The following is a 14,710-nucleotide window of genomic DNA, read 5'->3' as shown; positions in this document are numbered from 1 at the left end:
CAAGACCCAGATTTGGGTGGCCCTGCATGGATGTGTGTGTTTTTGTTTTTTTTTTCTCTACCTCCTGGATCTGTATTTTTCACGAAAGCACCGGAAGAACGCCATGCTCCCCACACGGGTCTCGACCCTGGCTGCGATTCTTATTGCCAAGAGGAGGAGATGGAGCCCTCTCTTTATGAGGTCAAGTGTTTGCATTCCCAGGCCTTTGCATCAGCCATATCAGTGTGTAACGTCACAGCACCGCCTGTCAGTGTAGGCGGGCGTGGGAACAGCACGAGGGATGATGTAGTGTTGTTATGCATGGAAGCAGGTACTCCTGAACTTTACCTTATCTCTACATAACATCACGGCCAGGAAGAGAGAGGGGCAAAAGGGTTTGTAGGAAATTGGCACTTGGGAGAGAGAGATATGGAGTGGGGAATGGAGGGAGTGTACACGCATGAGGGAAAACTGTATTTATGGTCTCGCACACGGCATTAAATCAGAACCAATCCACTCCTCTCCTCACCACATAGATCTGGAAGCTGCCCCGGGTTGTTTGGCCAGGGGGGAGAGAGGAGCGAGGATTTGGATCAGTCAGCGAGGGCTGTGTGATTTGCCAACTTCAGCGTTAGCTTTTTTTTGAAGGTAAGATTTAAATGAAAGTTTCATCCAAACTAAAAATTACTGCTAAAATGCACATTTTTGCTCAGTTCTGAAAACCCTCCTCAACAACCCCCTCCAACTTTTGAGGGTATCAATTTTGAAATGACAAGACAAGCAATGTGCGAACTGATGAGACAAATTGGCTGCATTCAAAAACGTCTGGATGAGTAATTATGATCTTTTTGAGCATGAGCGAACTCGGGCACATTCCAATGCCTCGTATTTCTAAGAGCAGGAAAGCGGGGCGAGCGTGTCCTGCAGGAGTCTAAAGGAAAGCAGGACTGAAGTATCTGAAGCAGTCCTGTGCGCAGCTCTACTCTAGTGGCCGTGTGCCAGGCTGAAGCCTCTCAGAGGCTCCCTGGGCTGCCGTAACCTCGGCCAACTGCCTGCCGCATCTCAGAAATGCGGCATTCACTCGCTGGGCTGATCGATCGCAGCTCCCTCTCCTGGGCTCCTTTTGTTTTAGGGTGGTGGTGGTGGGGGGGCACAGCGCTATGGGTGTCAGCTGGGGCTGGCTCGGGGCGGGGGGGTGATTGTGGGGGGAGAACAGACAGAATGCTGAGGAGTACAGTAGCCCCTTAGTCTCGGAGCCCAGTGCCAGTCTTTAGTGCCAGCCTGAATGACTGTTCCGGAAAGCACTGCCCTATCGCCACATGCGTTGGCATTGCCCCCCCACCCCCCCCATGAGTGTCAGTGAGATGGTCAGTTTTGGGTGGCGGGCGGGGGTTGTAACTTGCAAGCCCCAGTCATCTGCCAAGGGGTGAGGAGTGAGTGGATTGTCATTTAGCCAGATGATCTGCAGTGTTCACACAGTGCAGTTGGGAATGGAGGCAGAGAGCTGTGTGAATTTGAATGTCAGCAGAGTGGCCTCTGTGATTTACCACTACTGTATTTTGGTGTGGGTGCGGTACGACCAGATGTCAGTGTGTGTTTATAGGTTTGTCATGATAAGCATGAAGTGTGTGTGTGTGTGTGTGTGTGTGTGTGTTTGTGTGTGTGTTTGTGTGTGTGTGTGTGTGGTGGATTGGGAGTGTGATTTAAATGTGAGTGAGCCTGCAGGTCAGATAGCAGAGATTTAGATTGGGCTATCGGCAAAGCCTCCCCTCTCGTGTGTGTGTGTGTGTATGTGTGTGTGCACAGGTGCACAAACATATGTGTGCAGTGCACACACACACACACACCATCCGCTAATGCACTCAAATGCATTAACATGTATATTCACTTCCAGTATCTCTGCTAACACACACACACACACACACACACACACACCCTGTCACTTCTATATCTCTGACACTCTGAAAAAAACACACACATGCATTCTTTCCTTCTCCCCTGTGCTGCCTGTGTGGTTTCTTCTCCGACACAATCTGCCGACACAACACTTCACTTCTCAGGACAGTCAAGAGCCCCACCATTGAACCCTGTGTAACAGAGCACCCTAGCATAGCACACTCACCCTGGCAGTGCACGCTGCTGACACAAATGGCATTTTCCTGACCGCCTGGCGGCTCAATGTTGTCCTTCGTTCATTTCATCTCTCAAAAGCAGCTTATCCTTCCACCACATGTCCCTGCTGTGTGTCCAGCTTTAGCGTCATTTCATTTATTGTCCATTTTTTCCTTTTTTTTTTTTGCCCAACACCCACTGTGATCTATATCATGTATAGTTTCAGCATTAAACGGCCATCGCCTCTGCTGAGCTACTGTTTATAATAATTGTAAAAACCCGACTGTCTAGATTGCACATTGCCATTGTTTAGTTTGAGTGGGCACACCCTATCTGTTGAATGGCACACTCAACCCCCCCCCCCCCCCCCCCCCCCCCCCCCCCCCCCACACACACACACACACACACACACACACACACACACACACACACACACACACACACTCCACATGCCCTACAGATAAGACAAAGCATTGGGTTTGCATTACAGCAGGAAGGAAATGGCAGTATCCCAGTGTGCGGTGTGTGGGTGTGTGTCCCAGTGTGCAGTGTGTACCAAGACCAAGCTGTTACTTACAGTATGTTTACAATGACACACCCACACTGACACACACACACACACCAAACAATAAAGGTCTTGTATGGGTTATCAGGTGAATAGTTTTGAAGGTTGTCCTCATTGATAAAGAAGTAACAGTGTAGTTATCATGTTTGCCCACGGTAACAATCCTAGATGAAGGAACAGTGGACGTTGCACAAACGTTTTTTTTATTTTTTTTTAATTGTTAATGTTTTAACAGGACCCGTGGTTGATTACTCAAGTATTTGTACAGTAGTATTAAAGTATTCATAAACTTATGATTATTGGTAACTTGACTGTATAGTATGTCTGAACACATGCATCCTCTCAAAGAGTGAGAGCAGGAGAATATGGAGCTGGCAGGCATGAAGTAGTATAAACACTGACCTTTAATCCGGCTGATTCGGGCACGCAGGGGGTGGTGCTTCGCCCGGGAACTGCCCTGTAATTGGACAGCTTGCAGCGAGCGCTTTTGAAGTGGGATGGATTAAGAGAGTCACGTGATTTCGTCAGCTCTTTGCCATAGAAACACACCCACCCAGTTGAGTACGCGCGCTCTCCCGCTCCCTCGCACACTCTACGCACGCTCACTCTCAGCTGCTGGAGTCTACTGTAGAGTATCCTGGATTGAACGAGATAAAAACTGAAAACTGCCGCGGAAAAAGAAAACGGAGCCAACCCGTTATCTGCCAACCGCTGTGTTGTCGCATAGGATGTACTGGGAAATGAAGTAAATATTTTGGTTGGTTTGTGTTGCTATCAATCTTCCCCGCTTCTCCGTTCCCTCCGGAGTTAACTTGAGGGCTCTGGACTGAACGAAGAAACAATGTGCGCCGGGCTGAAGCCTCTGTTGCCAGTTTCATGAGATAAACGCAGCACTGTGGAACAGGTTTGTGTTTTTGTTCGTCAGTTTGTTAATATCCTTTTTTTTTGCGTATGCTGTGTTTAATACGCGTAACCCTAGGCTTGCTGTAAAATGCTAATGTGGTCAAATAGTTTAATTTCAACTCGCTGTTGTTGTTGTTCAAACAAAGCATGGCAGTCGTTTCTTTACAAACGAGCGGTTCGTTTTTGAAGAATGGTTGACGCTTTTCTCGTGTGCGTGGAGGGGCGAATAACCCACATGGAGTTACCGTGAATCTTTAGCCACGACTCCGTTTTGTACCAGACTACTAACTTCCCTTAGTAGAGCACATATTCCGAATACGCACCTGTGATATTGTTTTGTTACTACACTCGTTCCACCACGTTAAATGTTTTGTTTGGCTTGATGCGTCTGAGTGTTTCACCTACTCTCCATTCGTTTTTGTTTTCGAAGCACACGCCCCCGGTGTGCACAGCAGTAGATTTACTGCTATAATTAGCCTGGATTCTTTCCTGGCTTTGTTGCCATCGGGTTTGAAACTGGACCTAAACCCATCTACTCACTATAAATAGGGGCTGCGGGCTAAAATGCAAGCAGCACCCACTTTGAAGGAGAAATGCAAGGCTTGGGATCTGCTAGACAGCTAGAGGGTGAGGTCCTCTCGTCTATCAGTGGGAAGGGAAAAGGAGTGGAGTTTTCTGGGAAGGGAGAGATTGAAACCTTGCAGCCAGAGGTCTTGTCCAGACGGGAGAGCAACATTAGCCATTGAGATTGGAGGGTTTAGCCATGTGAGCTGGAGTTCAAAAACAGCTCTGCTTCTGGATTCCCCCTGAGGTCCAGAACCACAAGGCTTCCCAGTCTGACTGTCATGCTTAACCCCCCCCCACCACCACAAACACACAAATGCATAGTCAGAGGGAGAGACACTTTCCCTCTTTTCATGGGGCTAACAGTAAGGAATTCCCACACAATGAGCCATTGACAGGGCTCTGGCCACATCATGGAGATCTTGTGACTGTCCTCTGGTTCTGTGGTAACATGCCCCCCCCCCCCCCCCCCCCCCACCCTTGCTGTTGCGTGTGTCTCTCAAACCCCCACTTATCTCTCACAGCCACCCTTTAAAGCACCCCCAGCGATGCTCTCATCAGCTGCCTCCGCTACGGTCCTTAGGCGCAGTGTCACAGCCCATGTGCCATCATAACCCACATGGTGGAACTGTGGAGACAGACCACAAAAGCCAAAGTGCTGGTCTGCTGTAAACATCGTCTGTGTTTGGGCACAGCAGCTGACGTGTCCAAGGCAGAGGTTTGTCCTTCAGCCAGCAGTCCTCATGTGTAAGAAACCCAGACTGCCACACGCCTCTCCTCCTGGCTTTCAGTTGCTGCCGTCTGTGATCTTTCCACTCTTACTCTTCTTTCCCGGGATCCACTCTGTATTCTGCATGTGTTACTACCGTAGATCGTTAAGGTGACCCAAGGCCACGTCTTTGGTCCTTAGGGATCCCACACATGACTATACATTCGGGAAACAGGCAAGGCTGTCTGGGAAGCACAGTTGTGAACGAGCTCCTGACGCCTTAGTTTGGTGCGACAGTAGAGAACAACCATGGTTTAGTGGCAAGTTTGAGGGCCTCAAGATGTAGGAGCCAAACCTTGATAATTAGGTAGCTGCCCATTGCATAGTGACTGGACATGTACTGTGAATGTCTTCTGGTGTGTCCTCATCCTCCTGGTTTAAGGAAGTACCAGCTGGAAAGCACCATGGTTTGCTTCCTGGGGCATATCCAAATATTTACTCCTGTGTTTGCCCCCCCCCCCCACTATGCCAAACCATTCTATAATCTGGAGTTTGAGAATTGGATTATGTAACCTGCCCATCTGCCACAGTTCAGACCATAATTTCCTTTTTCTGTTGCGTGAGTGTGTGTCTCTGTGTGTGAGTTACAGTCTAATTGTGTTGGTGTAAAAAAAAAAAAAAAAAATGAACCAAAAAGGAAAGACTGGTGGTGTTGGTTCAGGTGTTAATGCTTCAGCATCAGTTGAGCCTTTAGAATAGAGTATTTATCCCAGCCTCCAGTGTTTGCATTCTCCCTGGAAGTAATCAGTCCAACTGGAGCTGCTTGCACTCAGTAGCCACGACTGCAATCACACAGAGGTGAAGGAGGCAGCCAACAGCTAAACGGTGGAAAAGAAGCATGGTATCGGCCTTTGAGAAGTCTTAAAAAGTCCAGTTCTCCCTGTTTGGTTGATACAGGCAGATGTATGTAAGATTGCTCAAAGCTGCAATACAATAGCTTTCTCTGCAAATCAGTTAGCGTTTGGAGACATGTATGGTTTTGACATGCTCATCTGTCGTGGGTAAATGTCCCAATTTGAAAATCACCAAGTGGTTGGAATCGTGACTGCATCTGTTTTGTCAGCAGCCGAGTTGTAGCACTCAATAGTTCGGTGGCGTTTTGGCGGCGGGTTCAATGCCATTGACACAGAGAATCAATAGGGAGATGATGCTGCCTCCAGATCAACATGGAATCTGACCGTCAGATTTGCATGTGTCCATGCAGTTGATTGCTGTGCTGGCATGAGTTCTATCCAGCCTTCCATAATAGCAAGCGAGTCAGTGTCATGTCAAGTTGTTTGTCGCTGATAAAAGATAAAGCCTGTTGCATTCAGGTCTTTAGCCCAGGCAGAAGGTAGCAGGTACATGACATTTTTGGCCTCTTCTTGTTGAGCGAGTTTGTTTTTATCTGTACACATGAGCTGCTGCCTATTTTGCATTTGGACGGGAAGTCTGTTAAGTGTTTGCTGTTTTTCGATAGGCATGCGTGTTATTCTGTCCATTATGGACACATTAGCTCAGTAAACCTGTTAAGTGTCATCCCTTTTTTTAAAGAGGGTATTCACACACACTCTCTCACACACACACACACACTTACACACACACACACACACACACACTCACAGCCTTCAGTCTGTTTTTGTCGAGCACTAGAATGTTTCGCTCTGATCAGAGCATGTATGCAGCCTGTGTGAGGTGTCAGCCTGTTATCTAACTGGCCACTGGCCTTGTTCTGGTCAGCTGGACACACAGAGGACTTGCTGTGAACTGTAACTATACATCTGTTACTTTCACAGCTCTCTCTCATCTCACAGTGGCTTCAGGCTTAAAGGCACCTGTTTCTCTCTTGCTCCCCTCTTTTCTTTCCTCTGTCTCTCCCTTTTTTTATGTCTGTTTCTTTCTTTCTCTCGCAAGAGTACAGTATTGCCAGTGGAACAGTATAGTAGTAATACTGTGCAGTAAGGATGGCATTTGTGAATTGGTTGGTACAAACCTTGTCCTCTCCTTGTGTAAGTAGCTTATGACTCTATCCTCCTATTCCTCCATCTCAAGATCTCTTCCTCGCTTCGACCTAGTGCGTTGTTTATTGTCTGTAATTACAGTGTAAAGTAAGGTCTATCTTTCCCTTTGGAAGTTCTGGCTGGTGTCTAATCTGAAACATCCTTTTAAGTGGCATTTGACCTGAATGAGCAGCTTAGCTAGGCACGGCAGAGACGAGATCTCCCTCCGACCCCCACCCTCGGGATGGCAAAAGATGGCGTGGGGGAAGATGGCTAAGGCTAAGCCTTTTCCACAGCCAAAGACAGAGAGAGAGAGAGAGAGAGCGGGATAGAGATGGCTAGACAGAGTGAGGGTGAGCGGGGGGCTAAGGTGAAGGCCCCATTCCGTAGCCTTGGTAACTCGGTTGGAGTTTATAAAAAGCACATGCATTGTAGTCGCAGCTGCAAGTCTTGTTGTTTTACTCTTTTCCTTTTCCATAACTCCTCTCTCTCCTTCTCTACCCCCCCCCCCCCCCCCCCCCCCCGTGGTGTCTCATGAAACAAGGAGTGCTTAAAGTGAGTCGCACAAAGTGTCTTCAGTACAGTTTGTGTTGTGAAATAGTTTTTGTGTGTGTGCAGGGGTCATCTTGAGGAGTAAATCATAGCCTTCTCGTTGAAGTACCTACGGTATGTTTACCATCCATTCAGCATAGTCTCTCCTGCCTACCCCATATGGATCTCCCACAATGCCTCCCACCTCTCTCCTGCCGTCCCCATATGGATCTCCCACAATGCCTCTTACCACACCTCAGCACACCTCGGCCCTCCCTCTCCTCCGCCACCACACGCACATGCGTGAGACCGCATCGGATGGTTTGGCATCCGCACAAAAACAGGACACTGGCCCAAACACGACGAGCACAAAGTCCACTGGCTGACCCTCCAGCCACCCCACGCAGCTGGCAAGACATCAGTCGCCCCTGGTCACTGGAAAGTGGACACATCATGTAACCCCTCTGTCTGTCTGCGGTGTGTCAAACAGAACTTCAAAAACACCGTTAGGCAGCAGGGGCAGGGTGGTGTTGGGGTAAAGGCCTTGGGGTGGGGTGTGATAAGATCTTTGTGTAGTGTTCCGAGTTCCGTGTTTGTTGGAGCCACATCAGGTCACATGTAGGAGATGCAGCCTATATGCTTTCAGCTTATGCACATCAGATCTGTGTTCGTGGGGAAAACAAGTGATGGCTTTGTGCGTGTGTGTGTGTGTGTGTGTGTGTGTGTGTGTGTGTGTGCGTGGGTGTGTGTGTGCTTCATTGGGAGTGGAAAGTTAACTTTGAGTATATTTGAGTGTGAGCGAGGGCATAAAACGCTTCAGTTGTTAGTACTGAGTGGGGGAGGCTGTTTGTTTTGACTATCAAATGAGCAGATCTCCCTCAGGGATTGTTTGTCAGGGCGTCTCCTTCCTGATCTGACAGCCACACGCTTATCTGCTTCCCTGTCACCCTGTGTGTGTGTGTGTGTGTGTGTGTGTGTGTGTGTGTGTGTGTGTGTGTGTGTGTGTGTGTGTGTGGAAGGGGGGCAGTGCTGTCACCTGCTGCTTAGTGTTTGTTTACACAGCATTGCTAACAGTTTTTTTTTTCTCTCTCTCTTTTGTGTTTCCCTCCAACATCCCTCTCTTCCTTTCACCCTCTTATTCTCTCCTTCAATCTCCTCCTGTCTCCATTGTCCCCACTCTGTTTACCTCTACCCCTTGTGTTCCGCTTTCTGTGTCTTTCCCATCACTTCCCTCTATCTTCCTTCTCCCATCTTCTTCTTTCTTTCTGTCTTTCCATCTCTCTCTGTATTCCTCTCCATCTCCATGCTTCCCCCACTCTCTCCCTCCGTCTCTCCCCTGTTTCACCTCAGGTGTAGTCCAGTGAGCCGTCCTTGGTGAGAGTGGTGTTGTCCGTCTGGCCTGTGTGAGAGAGCGAGCGAGAGCAGCCGAGCCAAGAGGAGCCGAGAGGAGTAGCCATGAGTGCCGAGGCCACGCAGGGGGTGGTCACCACCCCCCCAGCCCCCCTCACCGACAGGCCCGGCTCGGCGCCGCCCAAGGAGCGCTACTTTGACCGCGTGGACCAGAACGACCCGGAGTACCTGCGCGCGCGCAACATGTCGCCCGACCTGCGGCAGGACTTCAACATGATGGACCAGAAGAAGAGAGTCACGCAGATCCTCCAGAGTCCAGTGAGTGACGCACAACGCTCAAGCAGTCGTGTGTGTGTGTGTGTGTGTGTGTGTGTGTATGTGTGTGTGTGAAGCTCCTTTTTACCTACTGTTACATTTCAATACCTGTTAATGTGTCAGGTAAAAGTTATCCTTGCGAATTCCCAATTAGTTGTCAGTCACTGCGTGTCCCATGTCCCGAAAGTTCAGAAGACGGTCATTGAAAGCGAGAGAGAGATTTTAGGATGGATTCGTTTCACAATGTTTTTTTTTTTTTATTCCACATTCTTTACAGAGCAGAAATAACACTCTAGGTCCATTTAAAGGCTCTAAATACAGGCGGACTAGTCTCCTTGGTGTTGCTGGATTTGTACTGGAACTCATTTTATAGTTTAGTGTTGTTGTGCATTTTGGCTTTATTCAGTGTCTACTGGTCTCACTCAGTAAGCAGATGTAATATGGGGCACTGGCTCAGCTGTGCAGCCAGTGACCCAGAGCAAGATGTTCCCACGCTGTGCAAGACCTCTGCTAAATTAAAACATCCAGATATAATGTCGTCTTGGCACTATGGAGAGAAAAGCAAGGAGGAAGTTTCAGCCATCATGTTGGAATGGAAATATTCATTGTGTGTGTGTGTGTGTGTGTGTGTAAACGAAGATTCGAAAGCTATCCCATTTCTACCTTAAACTTGGGATTGTCTTTTACATATAAATCCTCTGAACAGGGATAAGGGCTGACTCTTGGACACATCAGGCCTAGAAATGCACGACTGTGGATTCAGAAACATTTATTTCACACCCTCGCTAGACCTCCATTTGCTAGGAAGGAAGGAAATTGAGTAGCTCTCCACCCAAATCTAGTGTTGAGTATCTGAAAGAGGAACCCACAATTCTGAACAGACCTTGGATGTGGCAAGTGCCTGGCAACCGTGCACAATCCCCACCAAAAACCACAAGCCCCTAATGCAACCACCAGCCACACCCATGAGACACACACACACACACACACACACACACACACACTTTCAAGTGCTATCGGCTGTGTAACCATAAACATGATTGAATGCCTAGATACAATCTGGTACCTCATTAAAGCTTACGCATACTACATCCCTTGTTTAACACGAAGACACGACATGTATGGAGCGCCTTTGATTACATAAGTTTAATTAAGTTCCCCCGTAACAGGATTTAGCAAAGTGAGCATGTGCTTCAGCGTTTCAAGCCTCGCCTGCAGCTCATGTTCACAATCGAGTCGTTTGAATGTCACCCTCATGACCCAAGCCACAGGTCAGGGTGGGACCTCTCCGTCAGGGCAAAGGTCAGCTTTGTGGCATCTCTGGTGCATGAGAGAAGGTCAGGCTTAAACCGCCCCAACGCGAGCATCAAGCGGCTACACAAGCCATGTTTGATCCACATGCCTGTCCACGATCGTCTGACTTATTACTGTCCAAACACATGATCTCCCCCATACGTGATGGAAAAGTGTCAGGGGCCCCTCACACATTCACACATACGAGACAAGCTCCCTCTTATTTTCCATAGATAACAGCAGCAACTCCAGCGGAGACTAACATGAGTGAGTGAGAGAGACTGCTGCAGACGTATGTGCCATTTCAAAGAACAGAGGCCGCTGAGTGGTGCCGACCTACTTCCAGGCCAAGGGTCAGAACAGAACAGAACGACATTGTGCATAGCCTGGACGGCTAGTAGGAGCGACAGCTGTGTTCATCTGTCCTTCACACGGCCATATTCCATAAGAATGTATTTGAAGATGATGCCAAAAGTAGCATACCTCAAAAAATGGCAAATTGCTAAAATGTTGCAAAGTGTTACTTTCCACAGTCCAAGTAGTGCCTGTGAGTCGGCATGTTTCAGATCGTGACTAGTGATGGTAACACATAGGTGCCCTCTCAGGGAACTCTGCAGGCCTCTGTGTTTGAGACGGTGAAGGACTGCTTATATAAGCCACGGGGACGTACGAATTGACAGGTAGCCCTGGCGTGCGCGTGGTGTAGAGTAGACAGGAGCGTGGTGGGGGTATGTAGAGTGAACAGGAGCGTGGTGGGGGTATGTAGAGTGAACAGGAGCGTGGTGGGGGTATGTAGAGAGGGCAGGGGGGTGGTGGGGGTATGTAGAGTGAACAGGAGCGTGGTGGGGGTATGTAGAGAGGGCAGGGGGGTGGTGGGGGTATGTAGAGTGAACAGGAGCGTGGTGGGGGTATGTAGAGAGGGCAGGGGGGTGGTGGGGGTATGTAGAGTGATCAGGAGCATGGTGAGGGTATGTAGAGAGGGCAGGATTGTGGTGAGGGTGAGTTAGGGGACAGGAGCCCGGTGGGTAAGGGCACAGCAGGACCGTGGCCTTCTGTCCCCACAGAGCTGAATGTAAGCTGTGAGATGCAGGCCAGCTATGTACCAACTGTCTCTGCAGCCGGGAGCCAAACACCTGCCCAGGGCTGTCTCTGTGTGTGTGTGTGCGCGTCTGCGTGCGTGTGTGTGTGTGTGTGTGTGTGTGCTTCTGCGTGCATGTGCGTAGCTGTGGATAGAGATGCATTCTTGGCCAGATGTGACACCTTTGTGTTCTTGGAGAGTAGTATCTGTGTGTGTTTGTGTGTAAGAGAGAGGGATCCCTCAACTTTAATTTCAGTTAAGAGTAGTATCTGTCTACTTTGTGTGTGTGTTTGTGTGTGTGCGAGAGAGGGAGAGAGATAATAAATGGATGCAGGCAGAACGAGAGCACAAGCAGGTGTGTGAATCCTGCATGAGGGCATTTCATGCCATGTCCAGTTAGTCAACATCAAACCCTTTCATCCATAGTGGTTTCCCTCTCTCTGAGTCTATCTCTCTCTCTTTCCCCTCTATCCCTTTCTCTCTTTCTCTCTCTCTTTCTCTTCCCCTCCTTCCCTCTCTGTCTGTCTCTCTTTCTCTCTCTGCTATGTGCCAGGCTCTCTATTTCCCTAAATGACATGTTGTCAGAGAGCTGAAGCTTGAGCACTATATTTAAGTCCAGACTAATATAGACACAGAGGGCCGTGCTGTGGACCAACTGGCCTGCCCTCACAGGCTAACGGCGGAATCTAGGGCCCAAAAAAAATCTAATTTGCCACACCACTCACGCCAGCAAGGGGCCCGGCTATCGGAGCTGCACCTGGGCTCGGGGTGGATGGATGTGTGTGCTTCTGTAGGTGCAGCTATGAATGAGCAGAGTGTTTGTGTACGAGTATGTGCAAGTTGTGTGTGTGTGTGAGAGATATGAGTGCAGTGAGGGCAAAACAGATTAGTCAAGCTGTCCTGAAAGGGCCCAGTGCACGGATGTATCCCATGGCGTTGTCTCCACAGATGGTTTCACAATGCTTTGATTCTGTTACTCTGTGTGTGTGTGTGTGTGTGTGTGTGTGTGTGTGTGTGTGTGTGTGTGTGTTTTTCTCCCGCTCTCCATGGTGAGTTATCACATGAGTCCGGATGTCTCTGAAACGTCACCCTCTGCTCAATTGAGTTTACCCAACACTTCCTCACAGCTGGCCTGACAGTTTGTTTTCTGCCGTCTCTTTCTTCTGGCTCTGCTTCGCCCTCTTTCATGCGCCGGCTTTGTTACAAAGGGATGCTGTGTGTGTGTGTGTGTGTGTGTGTGGGGGCTGCACTTATCAAATAATGTACGCAACACGATAAGCTTATTGAACACTGGCAGATTGAGGTGTGGTCAAACACAGAAAGCCGTACACATGAGAGTGTGTACCTGCTGTCTGTAATTGTGTGAAATGCACTACAAGTATAAACACTGACAAGAAAATGAGACAGTTATTTGTACTAAAGGCCTTCTGTGTGAATTATGATCATGATCAGACATAAATACAATTCTCACATAGACTCAGATCTTAATGACCTTGTTAGGATTGTGCATTATTAGTATTTGAATAGAGATTATTCACCCGTGGGGAGTTAGGGGTTTCTCCTGGTATGTATTTCAGATGTGAAGCATGTTTACATGAACTGGATTGTCTTTGGCATGTAGGCTACATTCATTACAGCTGCTCAGTAGACAGGCCAATGCAGGGACTGTCCACATAGTCATTGCCCTGAATTAATGCATTCATATTTAGATAGCCTAGGCCTCAATCTGTAGCTCGATGCTACATCAGTATTTGATGTTTGCCAGTGATTTGAGCTGTGTGTTTAGCACCAGCTGTAAAGACCACATGGAGGAGGAAGAGGAGAAAGTGGGAGTTGGATGATTAGCTAGGGGACCGTGCTGCACACAACAGACGTGGGTAGCAGGCAGCGTAATTAGAGCAGTCATTTCCTCTCTGTCTGTCAGTTTTTTAGCTCAGTAAATCTTGGCCATAGTCTTATGCAGCCCATTGTGTTTTTAATAGACATTCCAACTAAGGAAGGACTATATTTTAAATTGCCCATAGTGTCTGTGTGATCTAGCTCGACTTCTGAATAGTGCATCCTTTTAAATACAGTTCAGTGCAAGTGTTTCTGTGTAAAAACGCACTCTCGATCAGATCTCTCTCTCTCTCTGTCTCTCTCACTCTCTCTCTGCCTGTCCCTTTTGTCTTTCCCTGATGCCTCCCTCCTGCTCGCTCTATCCCTGGGCTTTAAGTGATTTAGTGATCTGAAGCGTTAAACACTGTCAGCGGTGCAGAAGTTATTTTGACACAGGGCTGAGCTCTTGGGTTTGGAGGGAGCTTGGATAACTTTTTTTATATATAATTTTTTTTAAATTTTGTACTCTGACAAAACTGGCCTGGATAATTTATGCTCCCTGAGTTTCAAGGCCTGCCTTCTTCCCTTTTCCATTCTCCCTCTCTCTCTCTCTCTCTCTCTCTTTCGCATTTTCCTTTTATTTTGTTGTCTACTCCCCCCCCCAAAACATCTCACTCCTGAAGAACGTAAACGCTGCAGTCTCGCTGGGACGTACTTCTCTGGAGCGCTGCATTTTTATTTGACAGTGATGACGTCCTAGAGGAGCCATATGCAGTGTGTGTGTGTGTGTGTGTGTGTGTGTGTGTGTGTGTGAGCATTGGCCCTAAGCACCGCCATAACGACACCGAGTGCATCTTGTCCCAGAGCTCTCATACTGACGCACTCACGGACCCTGCGCCGGCAATAGGGGAAAGCTGAAGCTTTCTGCTGTCTGTCCTCTCCCACAGCTGTCTCTCCCTCTCTGTGTCGCTCCTCAGAGCCTATGAAATATGCAGAACAAAAGAATTGTGGGCTAATTGGGGACCAGCAAAACTTTGATTGGAAGGGAATTGTGTCCTTTGAGAGATACTGAACACTTCTTGGAATTTCTGCAGTAGTTTGGATGAGTGGGCATTTTTGTGGAGGGGTGTGCATCTTTAGTTTGGTGAGGTGGCGTGATGTTAGTGAACAGTGCGTGTGTGGGCTCCGTCCCTTGCTGGCACTGTTACCACGAAGACAGAAAACCTTGAATAAATTATAGAGCTACAAACTACAATTCAAAAGGAGTCTTAGGAAAGAAACAAAAACAGGCTAGTGTTTCTTTGAGTGTATGTTTTGAGTGAGTGTTTCAGATGAGGCTAGATCATGACTCATGTCTGAAGGGTCTGGTAGAGAGATGCCCCTGCATGTGTGTTGCATGTGTCAACAGGCTGCTCCGCACCATCACAGCAATTTAGCCCTGCGGTCGCCCTGGC

General features: G+C 48.3%; 1 protein-coding gene across 3 annotated transcripts in view; it reads left to right on the top strand.

Annotated features, from left to right (window-relative positions):
* Positions 1-14,710, top strand: part of add3a (adducin 3 (gamma) a) — a 108,329-nt gene that overhangs the window by 62,058 nt on the left and 31,561 nt on the right. For 2 of the 3 annotated variants that reach the window (XM_080837971.1, XM_080837970.1), the window contains one exon: positions 8,753-9,070. In XM_080837971.1, the coding sequence (XP_080694097.1) occupies positions 8,858-9,070 (213 nt within the window). In that variant the 5' untranslated portion in view covers positions 8,753-8,857. Of the gene's footprint in view, positions 1-3,235; positions 3,561-8,752; positions 9,071-14,710 lie in introns of those variants that run through there. The other variant, XM_080837969.1, reaches the window with a different exon arrangement.

Source organism: Sprattus sprattus (assembly GCF_963457725.1).
Source record: "Sprattus sprattus genome assembly, chromosome: 1".
Lineage (NCBI taxonomy): Eukaryota > Metazoa > Chordata > Actinopteri > Clupeiformes > Clupeidae > Sprattus > Sprattus sprattus.
Note: the sequence above shows the minus strand (reverse complement) of the source record. Positions and strands in the feature narration are given on the sequence as shown.